The 17719-nt window shown below is 39.9% G+C and overlaps 3 protein-coding genes across 5 annotated transcripts; 1 reads left to right on the forward strand and 2 right to left on the reverse strand.

Moving 5' to 3' along the window:
- Positions 1-171: 171 nt before the first annotated feature.
- On the reverse strand, positions 172-1893 carry LOC116054335 (gamma-crystallin M3-like). 2 transcript variants are annotated; one of them, XM_031305855.2, is made up of 3 exons: positions 1636-1893; positions 580-822; positions 172-487 (listed from the first exon to the last, which is right to left on the reverse strand). In XM_031305855.2, the coding sequence occupies exons 1-3, from the start codon at positions 1666-1668 to the stop codon at positions 209-211; spliced, it is 555 nt and encodes a 184-aa protein (XP_031161715.1). In that variant the 5' UTR covers positions 1669-1893; the 3' UTR covers positions 172-208. The 2 variants fall into 2 exon arrangements, with proteins under 2 accessions (XP_031161715.1, XP_031161714.1); XM_031305854.1 differs by lacking the exon at positions 1636-1893 and having other exon boundaries at positions 580-924.
- Positions 1894-2879: 986 nt separating this feature from the next.
- Positions 2880-9046, forward strand: inpp5e (inositol polyphosphate-5-phosphatase E). Of its 2 annotated transcripts, none has more exons than XM_031305835.2 (11): positions 2880-3004; positions 3587-4464; positions 5295-5418; positions 5530-5627; positions 5746-5870; positions 6170-6289; positions 6681-6788; positions 7269-7430; positions 7531-7646; positions 7811-7947; positions 8514-9046. In XM_031305835.2, exons 2-11 carry the CDS (start codon positions 3656-3658, stop codon positions 8644-8646), a joined length of 1932 nt encoding a protein of 643 aa, XP_031161695.1. In that variant the 5' UTR covers positions 2880-3004; positions 3587-3655; the 3' UTR covers positions 8647-9046. The 2 variants fall into 2 exon arrangements, with proteins under 2 accessions (XP_031161695.1, XP_035864875.1); XM_036008982.1 differs by lacking the exon at positions 2880-3004 and having other exon boundaries at positions 3656-4464; positions 8514-8651; positions 8686-9046.
- Positions 9047-10364: 1318 nt separating this feature from the next.
- Positions 10365-17270, reverse strand: pmpca (peptidase, mitochondrial processing subunit alpha). Its single transcript, XM_031305841.2, has 13 exons — positions 17165-17270; positions 15479-15681; positions 15302-15381; positions 15133-15215; positions 14883-14977; positions 14694-14794; positions 12605-12868; positions 12429-12521; positions 12200-12318; positions 12002-12092; positions 11671-11733; positions 11429-11573; positions 10365-11289 (listed from the first exon to the last, which is right to left on the reverse strand). Exons 1-13 carry the CDS (start codon positions 17209-17211, stop codon positions 11120-11122), a joined length of 1554 nt encoding a protein of 517 aa, XP_031161701.1. The 5' UTR covers positions 17212-17270; the 3' UTR covers positions 10365-11119.
- Between the last annotated feature and the right edge of the window lie 449 nt (positions 17271-17719).

Here is a 17719-nt window from a genome sequence, read left to right on the forward strand (position 1 = left end):
TAAGAGAATAATTTAATGAAAATGAGAAACCTTCTCATCTTTGTCAACAACCATTCTCTTTGGGGATTCCCTGTGCATTACTGGCAGCAATAGAGGTCTGGCAGCTCTGATTGGTGTACACTGTCTGAAGTATGCATACTCAGAATAAAAAAAGACTTAACACACCAGCAGTTTAGGTTATGACAGTTTTATTCAGTGCTAAGAGTGTCTAATAGCAGGAGTCGGTGATGCGCCTCATGCTCATGAACCTCATGCTGCTACTGCCCATGTGCATGAAGTTCCTGTACTCGCCGGGCCTCACGTACATCATCCTGCCTCTATACTGGGGCTGCTCGTACATCAGCCAGTGGCCATCCATCACGTTGCAGGACATGCAGTTGGACATGCGGTAACGATCCATGATGTTATCACAGTCATCCATCAGCTCATACATCTGACCGCCGAAGTTCTCCCTCTCGTAGATCCTCATCCTGTAGGATCCCCTGTGCTGTGGTGCAGAAGATAAGTGGGTTTAACACAGAACATTTTATTTTCTAGAGATGTCATCTACAGTAAATCTAGCCAGGTGTAAGAGCTTACCATGGGGATCATGCGGCAAGACCTGATGGTGTCGCTCATGCCCAGCATGCTCATGTAGTCGCTGTACTCGCCCCTCCTCATGAAGTACTGGTTTCCCATGTAGTTGGGGCGGTCGTACACCATGAAGCAGCCTCTCTCCACCCTGCAGGAGTGGCACCTGCTCATGTAGGAGGACATGTCGGGGCAATCGCTCATGCACTCATAGGAACGACCCTGGAAGTTCCTCTCCTCGTAGAAGATGATCTGAGAGAGAGAGAGAAGGAAAGGCTTTGTTGAGCACATGTGAGGCACATTAGAGGCACAAGTGCCATCAAGTTTAAAGCTGCACATGTTTATGTTTTAGAAAAACGGGTAAAACTTTCAATGTGAATCCAGCTTTCTTTGGATGTAGTGCTGTTAAGGATAAAGCTTGGATTTTACTACTAAGTTTACTTCAAACTGCAGCTTTAAGCCGACAATAACTGATTTTATTGCCATTTGGGGGTAGCAGAAACAAGCACAACACAGATGCCTATTTACACATGCAGAAGATATACATTAGCATTTATTTGGAGCTGTGTTTCTGTCCACACGATGTCCAATATTAACTATAATTGTAGCTCTGTTTAAGGTCTTCACCAACTTGTGAGGGAAATATTTGGCTCTTAACCTGCTAAATCATCTTTTAGTGCTGCATGGGTAGGGTTGTTCGAGCTCGAGAGTAGCTGCCTGCTGTGGCCAAAAATAACACCATAAGAGGTGTGAGAGTGAACCAAAACAGTAAATCTGCAGGCCCGAAAACAAAAACAATGAGCTCAAAGAATGTTCTTCTAGCTGAGGGGAACTGCAGAGTTTGGTGATAATTCTCCGTGTTTTTTTTTTGTTGTTTTTTTTACCACATTACACATACAGTCATTTTATTCATTATTATTAAAACACATTGATTATATGAGCTTTAAAGTATCTCTGGCAAAAACAGCACACATCTCAATGTGTTTAAGCCACAATGGACAATATGCAGGTGATACCATTTAGTTTTAGTGATATTATGAAAATGAAAACTATCAGAGAGCTTACCTTGCTCATCATGTTCATTCCAGTGGAAGTCATTTTGCTGGTCAGTGGGCTGCTGCTGCTGGTACTGCTGCTGCTCTTGCACTGAACTGTACCCTACCTGGTTTAACCCTTTGCTTTTATACCTGACCCACAGACTGGTCCTTTTGTCTAAACCCCCTGAGCCAGCAACAGTGCAATAGAAATGCACAGTATATGGAGGGATTGTCCACATATCCATGGACCAGCGGGCTCAGAAATCCTTTCAGTGGCTGTTTCTCGTACAGTACGGGGGGCACAGAAAGGGTGAACAATTTAGGATTAACAATCAGAGGTCACACCTTGATGTTGTTTATTCATTGTGACATACGCTGTTTTCACAGCAACAGCATTTTTCTGTTGTTTTTTTTTGACATTTCACATTTATTTAATTTTAGTGCATGTTTTTGTATGTTTACTTTTGTAAGTTTCATGATAACACCCGGTGATAGACATACATGTAAAAGCATAGTAATAATTATTTTCTCAAAGTTAATCATGGCAAAAAAAGTATTATGTAACAAACAGTGACACAGTGAAAACATTAGTTTTTTAGTGCACACAAAAAAAGTTGTGTAAGTGACTAAGAGGTTGATTCATGTATTACAACCAGTGATGTGTGGGTAAATAAAACAGAGGTCAATAATGAGGTGACAATTAAATAGCCTAAATGAAAACATTAGTTTAAATAAAAGGAAAATGGAAATAAAATGATAAAAAAGGTTTCCTTGAAAAGATAAAAGACGTCTATATGCTTGCTTGCATCCCTTAAAATTACTCAGAAAAGACTATTCTTAAATTTGAGCTAAAAAGGCTTTTGTCACTTTATGTTACTTTCCCAATATGCATTTTGCAAGACTAAAATGTATGAATTATGAAATATATTAATTCATATAATGATTTAAGTGTGAGGATGATGTTTAGTGTTTTTTTTAGATAATCAAAAATCTAAAATGATGTCATGCTGGTAAATGCATTTCTGTATCACATTTATGCTCTGGCATGGCACTGCATGATTTTAATGCAAAAAAAACCAATGTATGACATCATACTGTATTTTAATCAGCGAGGTAAAGAACCAACACAGTCTCAATAGGTAATCCATGTATTTTTAGGATACATATATGTACTATTATGAGATGATGACAGCACAACATGCAGGTAGATTACAATAATTTGAGTTGCATGTACTTTCACTACTTAGCACAGAGGGGGCGCTGAGACCCTTGCTCTATGCTGCTCTGCTCTCTGTCCTGACTCTCTTGTCTTAGTAACAAATTCTGTTGTCAAGCGTTGCTAAGGAAGTGATTAAGCTACTCTTTAATTAGCCACTCAAAACATCAGTAAACCACAGGTAACTTTACTTCAACATGATAACAGTGAAATAACCAGCTCCATAAGACGGAAACTACCAACATTACCTTATTATTTATACGATCTTATAAACGCTTGCTTGTAACGTTAGCTGAGCTAGCCTGGATATCGCTACTGTTATGCTATGACAGCTATGTTATAGCTAGCTTGTAACTACTATGCTAGCTAGATGGTTAACGTTAGCTAAAGTTAGCAGTGTTGGTTATATTCAAACGTGACTTGTTGGCTGGATGATAACGTTAGTTAGCAGAAATTACAGAGCTTCAGTTAAGCGATGGATTTCAGCCTTGGATTCTAGCTAGCTAGCTTAGACCGCTAAGGCTAACATTAGCATAATTAACTCACGGTGCTAGTATTTCTTGAACTAACTAACGTTAGCTAGCTATATGTTTATTGTCCAACTAATGTTGCACGTGTAACGATTGCCATTAGTGTATTTATTGCTAATAAGCAGGAACTAAACAGATTCTACAACAAACGTATCTTGTATGGTTAGCATGGCTGAACTAAGTCATTTTATGGTCAACATTTGACTGAATCATTTTCTGCCCTGTATGTTAAGGTGTATGTTAGTTAGCAATGAGAAAGCTCCATTCCCCTGACCACAACTGGTCTCAGGCATGACGAGAGGATGACTGAGAATGGAGAGGACAGCCTCCTCCATCAGTCCTGTGAGGCTCCTGCTAAAGGAGATTCACTTGTCAGTGACAGCAGGGCACTCAATACCTCTTTAGTGGATGCCAAATCCTGCAAGGAACACAATGATGCCCTTAAACTCACTGATAGAAATGCAGAGGGAGAGATCAGTCTATACCAGCCTCGGCCACCCGCACTGCCCAGACTGTCAAAGTCCAGAAAAAGTGTCTCAGTGGAGGAGGCCGTGAGAACCAGGAGGCTAAGAAACAGCCAGGAGAGTCTAAGTGACCAAGTTGGGACTGGCTCCTCCACAGACTCTCTTAAAGAGGACCAAACAGCCCCAGCTTCAGGTGGGTTTGTTCTCAGCGGTGCTGCCACCATTAGGAATGACCAGGACTCCAATGTGAGACAGCTCTCCGCTGTTACAAGGGGATCCCCAGTCTTCCGGGACAGAGGGAGAAGTCTCTCCGAGTATGAAAGGAGGCCCACCAGCCAGCAGAGCGACCCCACAGACCACCGGGCGAGGTCCAGCAAGGTGCGTCTGTCTCCAGTGCAACCCACGGGGACACTGCCTGCTCTGGGGAAGAGCTTTGCATCAGCCACTTTAAGGGCAGCTAATAGGATTGACGGGGATTGTTTGGATTATGCCATGATGGCCAGAGAGAAACTCGGGGAGAGACTCCACAGGAACCTGAGCGACAGCCGGCTTCTGGAGAACATGGGGTCGGATAGTGCCTCTGTCAACTCCATGAGATCCACCTACAGTGTGCTTAGCCCCATCAGGCCCCAGGATGTGAGGAACAGGTACAGTAGGCATATGATGACCATGTAGATGAAGTACCTGGAGTTATCCTCAGGCTGGATGTGAAGGCTCTTTTGTAAGGCTTACTCTTACCGGCAGGAAATAGAGAAGGCTATTAGAAGCCGGTTTGTTTCAAGGGTACCTTAGGCCCTTATTTACATATAGGACAGAGACAACATAAAACGAGGCAAATTCAAAACTTCATGTGCATCACTTTCAATCAATTGCAACAATAATGCAGTGCTGCAATAGCACATATGGTTTACTTTTTCAGTCTGGCCAGGCTTTAACTACCTTATCCTTATAACAAAAGAAAATTGCTCAAAAGAAAGTACTATGCTCAGGCACTGCACAATAATTAGATACAGTATCTTATAGCCACTACAAGCCTTTTAGTATTGATTGTGCACTCTGATTGAAGGTGATTAGCATAGCGCATCTGGAGCTTGGTTCACTGTCAGGAGTATGTGTTAAAGCATCAGCGAGAGACTGTTCATTTGTCCTGAAACCAAAGCTCCAGACATTTTTACATTGTGTGTGCAGTGCTCATATTCTTAAGAGAAAAAGGGAAGGTGGCAGAGTGGAAGAGGATTAACACAAGATCAGAGGAGCTGCTTGTTCAGTACAGTTTTTGACAGCAGGACCAGCAAAACATGAGTCTAGTCTATAGTCTCAATACACAGTCAGTGCCCAGAAGGGAATAGTGTTTTTACTTTTAAGTTATTGACGTAACATCTGAGACAACAGCCTTGCTTTTTCCTACACTGCATCCTACATGGCGAGTTGGCTACCCTTAGAAGCGCTAATTTTCCTTCCAATGTGTATTTTCCAGGAGCTTTCTGGAGGGCAGCGTGCTGGGAAGCGGTGCCCTGCTTGGGGCTGAGGAGCTGGACCGCCACTTCCCTGACAGAAGAGTGGGCATCTACATAGCCACTTGGAACATGCAGGGAGAGAAGGTAAGTAAGTAAATCATGACTCTGCAGCGTCTCACAGACCAAGAACCATTTTTAAAGTCGTATTACTACCCACTACCAACTGAGTTGTTACCAAGTTTCTATCATTTTCAGGGTCTTCCAGCCAACTTAGATGATCTCCTCCTTCCAACAGACTCCGCATTTGCACAAGACTTTTATATTATTGGGGTCCAGGAGGGCTGTCCTGACAGGTATGTTGTGTTTTGTTTACATCATTACTGGAAGAAAAAGGGAGTTATTATGACTATCAGTGCTGTAAAGTCAGTTATACTTCTGTGTATGTGACTCTGCGTGTACATGTGTGTGCAGGAGGGAGTGGGAGACCCGTCTTCAGGAGACTCTGGGACCTTATTACGTCATGCTGTACGCAGCATCACATGGCGTTTTGTATCTCACTGTATTTGTCAGAAGAGACCTCATCTGGTTCTGCTCAGGTAATAAACTCCTTGAACGTGTGCGTAGTGCAAGTGGTTGAAAGATGTTTATATCTGTTTCATGGTTACACATCTAGCCGCCAGTTATGTGATGGCATATTCCCTTGAATAAGCATGTTAGCATTAGATGCTAGTTCATTATATTGGCCAAAAGAGTCTGCAGATAAAAGGATTTTGATGTGGTGACATATTTCTTTGATGTACACTGTAGATGCACATGGTTTTGTGTTTGAATTTAACTGATTACACTGTTAAGCCTCTTGACACTGACCACAACATTTTGTCCTGTTGACACACAGAGGTGGAGCATGCCACAGTCACAACCAGGATCATCTCTCAGATCAAGACCAAAGGGGCTGTGGGAATCGCCTTTACCTTTTTTGGCACTTCCTTCCTCTTCATCACATCCCATTTTACCTGTGAGTAACAGGTTTCTGCAAAGTTAGGGAGGCTGCAGACGGAAGGAGTGATTTATTATAGCAAGAGGCTATTGTCAGGATGGTTGTAGATAGGACTGGTTGGAGATTTGTAGTAAAGTTTAGGAGGGATGTGGCAACATAGAAGGAAAATTTGTCTTTTCCTCGCCTAGAGAAGAAACAGTAATGTTACCATTTTCACTTCTTCAGCATACTGGCATGTCCATTGAATATTAAACATTGTCTACACATTCTATGAGAGGCATGTTTTAGTTATTACACTCACCATAACTGCTTTTATGTCTGCTCTTGGTATTACATATTTGCATTTAAACTGCAGCGTTGATGGCTAGGCAGTTTTACGTGTTTATAATTTCTGTGTCTGTTATTCCAGCTGGAGATGCCAAAGTTTACGAGAGAGTACTAGATTACAACAAAATCGTCGAGGCTCTAGCTCTTCCCAAAGGCCTTCCAGACACCAACCCCTACCGCTCCACACCATGTAAGTTTCCTTGTCTTAAAGATGTGAAAAATCAAAACAATTATGATGGTGGTGTTTCTGAAACATGTTATATTCTAGCAATGGGATAAATAATATTTTACGCAGTGAAGTAATTACGAAAAGACAAATTTCCTTCACTGGATTCTTGGAAATTCACAATGTATGTTATAGCCTTACCTTATTCACACATTTTCTTTTAATAAAACTAGGATTGATTGTAACTGTTAGGTTACAGTCAGGCATCTTTGAACAAATTGCTCCCTCTTTTTCTCAGAAAGGTTTTTAGCTGTTAGTTATTAGAATTTAAAAATGTTTCTGTGTCCATGACCATCTGTTTTGTCCCAGCTTTGGTCTTGCTATTGAGTGCTGAATAGAATGTATTGTTATTCATCTACTTATTTTGGATTAAAGCTTTGAAATTGGTAGGAATAATGGCTAGTTATATCGTTGATAATCACAGGATGTCATTTGTAATTGTAGCCGACGTCACAACAAGATTCGATCAGGTCTTCTGGTTTGGAGATTTTAACTTTCGGCTGAGTAAAGACCGGGTGGACGTGGAGACCATCATAAACCGCACAGTAGGTGGCGATATGGGCCCTCTCTTGGAGCACGACCAGCTCTCTAAGGAAATGAAAGATGGTATGCTTGCATGTTAGTGGCTAAATCTCTTTAAAAACCTTAAACATTTTGGAAGGTTTTTGGAAAGTATGTTGTTGTGTTTGTGTTTTTTCCCCTCCAGGTTCAATCTTTAAAGGCTTCCAAGAGGCACCAATACACTTCCTCCCCACATACAAGTTTGACATTGGCTGTGATATCTACGACACTACTTCTAAACAGAGAACGCCTTCATACACAGTAAGAAGAAAAAGAAAATCAAGCCACAAAAAGCCAGACATTTGGTGGAAGGCACTATTATACACTTTTCAGCTGCTCTAATTAAAGTCTAAACTGGCCAGGGCAGGTTAAGTCATCTTATTGTGACTCTCAGCAGGGTGAAACCTCTCTGTGTGTGTTCACAGGACAGGATCTTGTTCAGAAGCAGGCAGGCTGAGGACATAAAAGTGGTCAAGTACACCAGCTGCTCCTGCATCAAGAGCTCAGACCATCGGCCCGTCATCAGCATCTTCCAGGTCAAACTCAGGCCAGGCAGAGACAAGTGAGTCCCATTGCCATTTTAAATACTTTGTCATCACGTTAAGGATGCATTCAGTATATTGACATTTGTTTGTTTTTGTAAAAAGATTAGTTTATATTTAAAAGTTGGTTGCATTTTCGCAACTGTTGTAAACCAGCTTAATTTATGAGTTCAGTATAATATATAACAATGCACAATATAACTTTCCTTTATGAAGCTGCCTTTACGTTTACGTTTATGTTTCAATGCTTTCTTGTAGCATTGTCCACAGTTGAAAACTAAATTGGTTTGGGTAAAATAGGGAGTTTCTACTCATCACAGTGAGAATTGAATTTTGGTTCCAATACAGTTAGAAAGTGAATGATCTCAGCAGCTGGCAAAGTACTGTTTTAGTTTAGAAGAGTCAAACTTCTTGCAAATACGTTGTGGTCATTTTCTAATGCTGGGCAGTAAGAATCTTCATCTTCTAATCTTTCTAGATTCTTATATGTCTACATATTTAAATACTGAATTTGTCTTTTCTTTATTTTGACCTCATACGTCATACTACTAGTCTCATACTAAATGTGTTTGATTGTGTTGTTTAGTATTCCCCTCGGTGCTGGACAGTTTGACAGAAGCTTGTACTTGGAGGGAATTAGGAGGAGGATCACCAGAGAGCTGAAGAGGAGGGAGGCCATGAAGAACCATAGTAGCAGCGCCATCTGCACCATCGCCTAAACCCTTAAAACAAACTCTCCAGACCAGACTCGACTGGACTGAACTGTGCCAGAAAGTGGAATGTAAAACCAGAAAAGGACAAAAAGGAAACCAGAGTTGTCTTAATTACACAGAGCCCAGTGCTGGTCGGTAACTGAGCAGAGTGCGCCCTCTGTCGGTCATTGTTGGGAACTGTCTGTGTGGGCTAAGCAGCTGGCAGGACTTGAGGGCAGGGACCTTGAGGTCAGACACACAGAGAGAGGTTTGCAGACACAGCAGCAGTCTGGCCTTTATTTATTCAGCCCCCTCCATTTATTCAACATGAAGTGGAAAGGGGGGCTGCCATCATGGTTTACTCTTCAGTCACATGCTCCTGTGTGAACTGACTAACCTTAAAGGCTCTGTGTAACTACATTCATTTTTAAAAATGTTGTAGGTGTTTTAAATGCATCATGAACCGCAATGTTATTTTTTTTCTGAATGCTAAATCAGTGTTTTTTAATGCCTTGTACATTTGTCATCAAATAGCTTAAAGTGCTCATATTATGCTTTTTGGTGTTTTCCCTTTCCTTTATTATGTTGTATATCTTTTTTGTGCACATTATAGGTGTGTATGTGCGACTCCCAACAAAGATGGAACAGAAGTGAGATGTCTCACTCTGTAGCTAAAACAGAGAGCTCAACACACAGGGTGAAAAGAGGAGCTGCAGCAGTGTGCAGTACAACAAAAAGATGTTTTTTGAAAATTAAACCATGAAAACCTATTCTGATATAATAATGATATAATAAAATGAGCATAATATGAGCACTTTAACAAACAATTTTGGTGGCACATTGAGGTGCACTTTTTAATGTAATTTAGGCATCTGCGGTCCATTTTAACTTGACTTGTGTTCTAAGTTTAATGTATTGTAGGAGAGATACGATATGACTGAGGAAGGGAGGTCGAATTTATAATTTTAGACATTGATGAACGCTACAGTCAGGAGGTTGTTACTACTTGTTACATGCTACTGTTAAATTTCAGGGAGATCAAATATATTTGACAGCTTATTTAACTTTTTTCACTTCCTATAAAATAGATTATTTACACTGTTAACACCTGTCACTACTTTTTCTCTTATTAGGCCAAGTAATACTATAACAGACTGTAACTCAATGCCTTACCTCTCATCTCACTGCTGTGTAACCTCATATATACTATAAACTGTATTCAACATTAATGAACTTGCATTCCCAGCATGAAGAGCAGTACACTACAAAAGAAAAGTGCCTGTGGGTCTTGTTTTGATTTCCTCAAGACCTCTTAACTTTATCTGCATATTTTTATGTCACCTATGATGTAACATCTCGTAATAAATGTTTAAAAAAACTTTGTTGGCTGAATTTTGCTTTGGAGCTTCAGTTTTTGTACAGATCAAACAAATAAGAAATGGCAGAGGTGAGCATTGGAGATGCTCCTGGGCGGGTTTTGTTACAGTGCCAGGCGAGCCGTTTCCACTCTTTATGCTAAACTAACTGGCGACTGGCTGTAGCTTCATATTTTAGAGTTAGATGATATTCTCATCTAACTCTGCCAGAAAGCAAATAAGTATATTTTCTAAAATCAAACTATTCCTTTAATTTATCCTGTTAATATAATCATATATTTTTTTCATTTTCAAGGGCATCAACACTCACAAAAATACAAAAAGAATAACATATGTCTTTACAGTACATCTGACATAGTGATGCCAGAAACCATGATTTCAATCTTCTTGAGGACAAATTTGCTACAGTTGTAAGGTTTGTCACATTTATCCAAAAACTTCCAAGGATGCCTTTATTAATCTGTTAACCCCTCGGGTTGTGTAGAGTCTTCTGTGCATGTGTAGCGAGACTATGAAGTGCTGTGTTGTATAAATTGTAAGATTTGAAACTGTTTTCTGATCCATCCACTCTATGAAAAGAGAAGGATCGATGTGGAGCTCTGTAAATTTTAGAGAGCTGAGGGTTTGCAAGCAGAGAAAAATAATAGCTCAATAAAAATAATAGTTTAGACACTGCTGGGGACATTAGCCGCCCCTTCTCTTGCCTCTATGCTGCTTTACTTTCACAGTGTAATATCATTCATTCATAGACTTAAACGTAACAGGTTGGTATTTAGGTTTTCAAATTAGAAACTAACACTCTAATTTTGGCTTTGGGGTGAATTGTCCTTTTAAAACCAAACTCCTGCAAACCACCCTGGTACATAATGAAATATGGCTTTCCTGCCCACAAACAACAAACACAGATGCTCCAACTGTATGTAGACTACGGTTACTGTAGAGTAAAATGCAACTTTTCTTTAAAATCCCCACTCTCAGAGGTTCAGTCAAGAGCCCGGGTATTAGTCCCCTCCCACAGTGAGCTGTGTTGAGTTCTGTGGTGGGAGGGAACACTAGTGTAATCCAGTCCAGTTTATTTACAGCGATGTTTGCCAGCGACGACCCGGCTCGATGGCCACGGGGTTCTATCGGAAGAGGCGATACATGCGGGGCAGACGTCCGTCTTTGCTGGACAGAGCGGCCTGGATGTGTTCGTATGAGGGCAGCTCCGTCAGGTCTCCCAGAGCTGCTACTGCGGGCTTACTGCGCAGCATCTTAGTGGTTACTCTCTTAATATCACTGGCTGTCACGTTGCCTGGAAATTATTAGTTGAAAGGTCAAAATCTGAATAAACAACTAGGGCGAAATAAGCCTTTGCCTAATTCTTAATTTATGATGTAATTTTTCCTCTTACACAGGTATTTTATGGCTGCTATATTATCTTTAGTACTCACTTATTAGATCACACAGTTCATGTGGCAGCTTTCTCTTTCCTGTGGAGAGAACCTGGCGACCAACATCTTCAAAAATAACCGGCCGCGACTCGAGGTTCATCATCAACATTGACTTGAGCTGAGTCTTGGCCCTCTCCAGCTCCATCTAAATATACAGGGATGAGAAAAAAGTTCCAAGAATTGTACACGACCTTTGTTTCTTTAGCTATAATCAATATTGCTAAAGTTGCCACAGCTATTACCTCTCCTGCGTTGCTAGCCATCTGAATGAACTCTCTTGTTATTATCTCCACCATTTCTCGCACCTGGAGATGAACGTATGTAATGATAAGAACTCTACACAAACATCAACAAAGAAACAAAAAGAGCCATTTACACATGAAAGCCATATGCAAATTTGAAAACATAACTTTGTAACAAAGTTTTAGAGGGATATCTGACACAATTTAAACTTCCCTTTGCAAAGCAGTGATTGGTTAAAAAATAAATAAATAAATAAAAAAAAAAAAAAGCTATTTGGATGCAAAGGTACAATGAGACATTTGAACCGTGCAGTCCTGAACCTGTACCAACCTGTCTGGGGTCTGCACTGGCATGGATACACAGCAGACCGCTGTCCTCATAGCTATGATGGTAGGAGGTGGCATTGTACATCCAATGATGCCTACAATACAAGGAAAACCATAAGACAATTAGTGAAACTGACTGGTGTTATTTTTAGTGACTTGTGATTATCTGATGATGCTGAATTGAGGTTTGTGAGACGCTTACCTGTTGAGCACGTTCAGATATAGGCGGGTGAACATGCCTTTTCCGGGTCCTCCTGCAGAAAAGGAGCCTCCTCCACCCATCATCATGTTGAGCACCGCGAATGGGATGAAGTCTTCCTCCTGTGAAGAGAAAAGCTTTTTTTTTATTATTATTTGGAAGCTTGAAGCTAACATGTATCAGACACCTGACTGGAGACTCTTCAGGATAGCCAGGCACTGCAAACACCCACCAGGAAGGAGCAGCTCTCCAGGCCGATCATAATGTGGGTGAGCTCTGGGATCGGGGTGGGGCCAAGGCTCACGTCTGACATATCCTTCTCCATCTAACAGATGAAAAGAAGAAGATGTTACTATTCTTTTTCGCCATTTTACAACTGGAAATAAAACAAAACGACAGAGAAATCACCTTGACGATGCCACCAGTGTACTGTGCTACAGAGAGGTCCACGTTGGCCACTGCACTTGTTCCCCACACCGGCTTCGCATCCAGCAGGTATTTCCTGGCACATTCAACCAGCTGCTCGTGCTCGATGCCCACTCCAGCCAGCACCATCCGTTTGGGACAGTAGTAGTTACGCAGGTAGCTGTGAAGCACTTTCTTGTCAATCTTGTCCACGTTGTCTACAGGACAAAAGCGAGGCAGTCCAACCGTGTTTCCTCGATATGCGGCCTGGAAGCAAACAATTACCATACGTTACAATATTGTTAAAGTGCTCATATTATGCTCATTTTCAGGTTCATAATTGTATTTAGAGGTTGTACCAGAATAGGTTTACATGGTTTCATTTTCAAAAAACACCATCTTTTTGTTGTACTGCACATTGCTGCAGCTCCTCTTTTCACACTGTGTGTTGAGCTCTCTGTTTTAGCTACAGGCATCTCACTTCAGAGTATGAGGGCGTGCCATGCTAGCAGCTAGGCGAGCATTATAACGTGTGTTACAAAGTGACGCACGTTCGTCACACAAGTAAAGGCTGGACTACAATAGAGCTGTTTGGAGCAGTTTGTGAACAGTGTTTTCTCTGGAAGATGGTAAGTCCTTTTGGGGTGGACTTTGGGCTTTTTCACTTTATAAACCTATAATGTGCACAAAAAAGATATATATAAAAAAAAGCCAAAAAGCATAATATGAACACTTTAAAGGAAAAATAAAGCTACAGTAATCTGGTGCAACACTTACAATTATATTTGTTTTTTACAACTACAGTATCTTTGACAGGCTGGTCAAGAATGAACATTCAAGCTCTTCAAATATTTAATCAGGGTTTTATTTTTTCTTGTCTTTCAGGGGCAAGGTTTGATCTGTTATCCTATCAGAAAGCACAAATGACTATGATGCATCTTTGGTGATTCGATATTTAAAATAGGTCTGAAATTATATATTATATATAAGTTATAATGATGGTTATAGTTTTGGTAATTCATTAATTAATAATTTTACTAAATACAAAGCTTTTTCCAGTGAAAGCTAAATTAGGTTGCATTTCTTTGTTTCATATTATTATAAATTCAGTTTCAGACAGAAAATGTACAGCAGTTGATATAAAGCCTGGTATATTTTTTATTATTTTTGACATTACACATACTAAACTATTAAGCAACTAATAAACAGCATACTTATCAATTAACTGATCAGTTACAGCGGCGCTACATAATAACAGCCCTGATGCTTAAAAGGAACACGCCGACTTATTGGAACTTTAGCTTATTCACCGTATCCCCCAGAGTTAGATAAGTTCATACATACCCTTCTCATCTCTGTGCGTGTCGTAACTCTGTCTGACGCCCCCACCGCTAGCCTCACTTCGCACAGATCCTGGAGGTAACCGGCTCCATCTAGCCTACTGCTCCCAATAAGTGACAAAATAACGCCAACATTTTCTTATTTACATGTTGTGATTTGTATAGTCATAGGGTGTACAAATAACAAGGTCACATGAGACACCGCCATATTCTAACCGTATACAAACTGGGAACTATATTCTCAGAAGGTGAAGCACTGCTACTTCTGCTACTTGGGCGGAGTGATTTGCTCGCAGCACACGAGAAGCCCTGTGGTGAGGAGCAGAGATTTCACCCCGCCCAAGTAGCAGTGCTTCGCCTTCTGAGAATATAGTTCCCAGTTTGTATACGGTTAGAATATGGCGGTGTCTCATGTGACCTTGTTATTTGTACACACTGTGACTATACAAATCACAACATGTAAATAGGAAAATGTTGGCATTATTTTGTCACTTATTGGGAGCAGTAGGCTAGATGGAGCGGTTTACCTCCAGGATCTGTGCTAAGCTAGGCTAGCGGTGGGTACGTCAGACAAAGTTACGACACGCACGGAGATGAGAAGGGTATGTATGGACTTATCTAACTCTGGGGGATACGGTGAACAAGCTAAAGTCCCAATAAGTTGGCGTGTTCCTTTAAAAAGGTCATGGATCAATTTGTTTACTTTCACAGAGAGCTGGGGTTGGAGGATCTAAACAAATGATGTGACTCACAGCATGGATCATCTCAGTGAGTAAAGGTTCAGGGTCTGGCCTCATGTTTAGATCTTCTAACTCAAAGCGTACCGCCATTCTGGTCATCTCAATTTCATCATCTGCATGTAAACAAACATATCATCTCAGACAGACAGACATTTGGCAAAGTGCCCATGGATTTGTCATTTCAAATAAGAATGGCCTTACCCAGCAGGCGAGGCTGTAGAACAGCATCAGAGAGAAGACTGACCACTGTGTCCAGACCCTTAACTTCAGCAGACACTGCATACATGGTGGTATCCCTGCGCAGCAAAATGAACAATATATCACACAAACAACAGCTTTTTACACATACTCTCCAACAGAAGAAAGGCCTAGTTCACACATGGAAGGTAGTAATACACAAACATTACATTGTGTAACATTGAGACAGGCATTGTGCTAAGAGCCTACATACCTTGATGTTTGGCAGTCACATATCCCTCCGTGTTTTTCCAACGTGAGGAGAATTTCATCTTTACTCCCGTACTGAGCTGTGGACTAAAGATTAAAAAAAATGACATTACTTTACACACCTCAACTTCCTTGACCTTTAATTTTGTGGTCTTTAACTTTGTTTTACTTACAGAAAAGGCGAGTTTCTCTATGAAGTGAGCTATTCCACTCGGATACTTTGCTTCATGTCTGGATCCAGAATTTACTAAAACTAAAAATAAGAAAGAAAACAAACACATTTTATCCACTTCAGCCAGATCCTGAAGACAAGTGGATATTATGATTTGCATATCACTGCTGCAACTTACTTCCAACTGTGCAGAATTGACCAAACTTGTTTTGGGAGGCGACTTTGAGGCCATTTTCTAGAATAGTGATCTTGGTCTCATATTTTTCCTGACCATGTACAGATGCAAACACTGGCTTGGGGATCCCAGGCAGCGGTGCAGAGAGGGAGATATTTGGGTATCGGCCGCCATTGCTGTACTTTCTGTAAGCTGCGATCCCAAACCTTTGAGAACAACAAGGCAACAACAAGGTTTCTTTAACCTATTCTCAGCAACATTATGTTCCTCCACTCATTTGATTATTTTTTTCCTTAAACGTGTTGCCCATCTCTACTTTCTACATTGTTATGCATTGTTAAGTGGCGCAAAAAATGTTGGTGTCAAAGGAATAAACAGTGCAGCAGTTACACACAGTAGTTTAATTAATATTGCAAAATCAGTGTAACACATAATATAGCATTAAATGATCCAATTATCATAAAGTATGGGATATGAGATAAAGTTTACGTGGCAAGTGAAAGGTAGTAAGTAACATAGTATAACATAATACATAACATAGCAATAGAATAGAATCAGACTCCAAATACTCCGGCTAACACTAAAGCCACTTAATCTGAATTTAACAAGTAATTAAAGCTGAATTGGCACTTCTCAAACTTTGATCCAAATAAGTAACCTAGTATTGAAACTATAAACAAACATTCAGCTCAGCGTGTTAATCAAAGTCTAACAAAATGAAAAGACCAAGAAAATCACCAAAAATATAACTTACTTATCTGCCAACCTCTAAAATATTGGTAGTTAATTTATTTTATTTTATTTTTTATCTTTATTGCAATTTAAGTACAATGTCAAATTCCAAAATTCATATATACCAGGGGTTAGGAGGTATATAAAATATGAAAGAGTAAGAAAACAAAAAATATAACGAGAAATACAATAAATAATTTAGCAGTTCATGCAATTAAGACATTTACAAATATCAAGAGTCTTTAAGGCTTCAGGGTTTGTAGAGTGCTGAATATTTTGTACGTATTGTAGCAATTCATTCATAAAGATTTTAAATAGAGGTTTTCTGTTAGAGAATTTACTTTTGTAAATGTGAAATGTTGCCAAGATAACAAAAAGATTGATGATTTAATACTGTTTTTGTTCTAGAATGCAGACATCATGAAAACCAAACAGCACGTCTTTGTACAGCAGAGAAAAGTTGACAGAAAATGTTACAGCAGATATATTGGGCTAAGTCTTTCCAAAAAGTGACAGTATAAAGGACAGCTCCAAAATAAGTGTATGGTTGTTTCACGATCAACTCCACAGAAAGAGCAGTCAATGTCAATGCCATTTTTTAGTCTTTGCAAGTAATGTTTTGCTGGATAGCACCGATGAAGAAGTTTAAAACAGACATCTCGAGGTTTGTCTGTGACTAAATATCTTGAAGGTAAGGTCCAAACTTTTTTCCACCAGATATTTGAAACAAATCTTCCCCAGTAATGGGTAACACATTAGCCATCCTGACAGTGACATACAAAGACTAACGTTACAGCCTGACAGTTTGACAGCTAACAGTTAGCATCGTGCTAACCGTGTAAGCCTATTTTGGGCCATGAGGACGTAGAAAAGTTATGACGCTGCACAATATTATTTCCATGTATTTAACTCGAGTCTGGCGACCATTGAAGAGCATTTATTTTAAACGTGCATTACCTTTGAACACGACTCCAGCTTCTATACCTCGACATGTGAGTCGCCATCTTGGATCCTCTCTGTGACCAGAAGTAACCCGGATGATGATGAAAGTTTTCAGAAGCACTTCCGCCGCAGACACACCCAACAAGCAAACAAACAAAGAAATAACTGCTTTCTTTATTTGGACTAACCTTCGTTTTGCAATGGTGCCATACAAGGAAACCTGACACTATATAGTGTCAGGTTTCCTTGTATGGCACATAAATAACTCCTCTGTCATTTGTAAATGTTTTAACGCTTGTAACCGTTCTTATTATTATTATTATAACAATAATAGTAAAAAAGTCTTATTTCTCAGAGGAATTTAACATGAAAATGTGTAGAAAAATGTATTAAAAACAAATTGAAATAATAATAATAATAATAATTATAATAATAATAATAATAATAATAATTGTCAAAGTAAATAACACAAGCATATCAAAATAAACATGGTTTATAATTATAAATAGATCTGCATATTCAGTCCAATGTACATAGGAAAATATATTATTTATCAAAAGGAACCTTTGT

This window comes from Sander lucioperca, chromosome 2 (genome assembly GCF_008315115.2).
Source record: "Sander lucioperca isolate FBNREF2018 chromosome 2, SLUC_FBN_1.2, whole genome shotgun sequence".
Lineage (NCBI taxonomy): Eukaryota > Metazoa > Chordata > Actinopteri > Perciformes > Percidae > Sander > Sander lucioperca.

Coding starts and splice junctions, on each gene's coding strand:
- inpp5e (XM_031305835.2), top strand. CDS start 3,656: ATGACTGAGAATGGAGAGGACAGCCTCCTCCATCAGTCCTGTGAGGCT. Junction 5,871..6,169: donor CCTCATCTGGTTCTGCTCAG/GTAATAAACTCC, acceptor GTTGACACACAG/AGGTGGAGCATGCCACAGTC. Junction 7,647..7,810: donor AGAGAACGCCTTCATACACA/GTAAGAAGAAAA, acceptor GTGTGTTCACAG/GACAGGATCTTGTTCAGAAG.
- pmpca (XM_031305841.2), bottom strand. CDS start 17,211: ATGGCGACTCACATGTCGAGGTATAGAAGCTGGAGTCGTGTTCAAAG. Junction 14,795..14,882: donor TCTACAGCCTCGCCTGCTGG/GTAAGGCCATTC, acceptor GTTTACATGCAG/ATGATGAAATTGAGATGACC. Junction 12,093..12,199: donor TATCTGAACGTGCTCAACAG/GTAAGCGTCTCA, acceptor CTTGTATTGTAG/GCATCATTGGATGTACAATG.
- LOC116054335 (XM_031305854.1), bottom strand. CDS start 909: ATGTGCAGCTTTAAACTTGATGGCACTTGTGCCTCTAATGTGCCTCAC. Junction 488..579: donor CTTGCCGCATGATCCCCATG/GTAAGCTCTTAC, acceptor TCTGCACCACAG/CACAGGGGATCCTACAGGAT.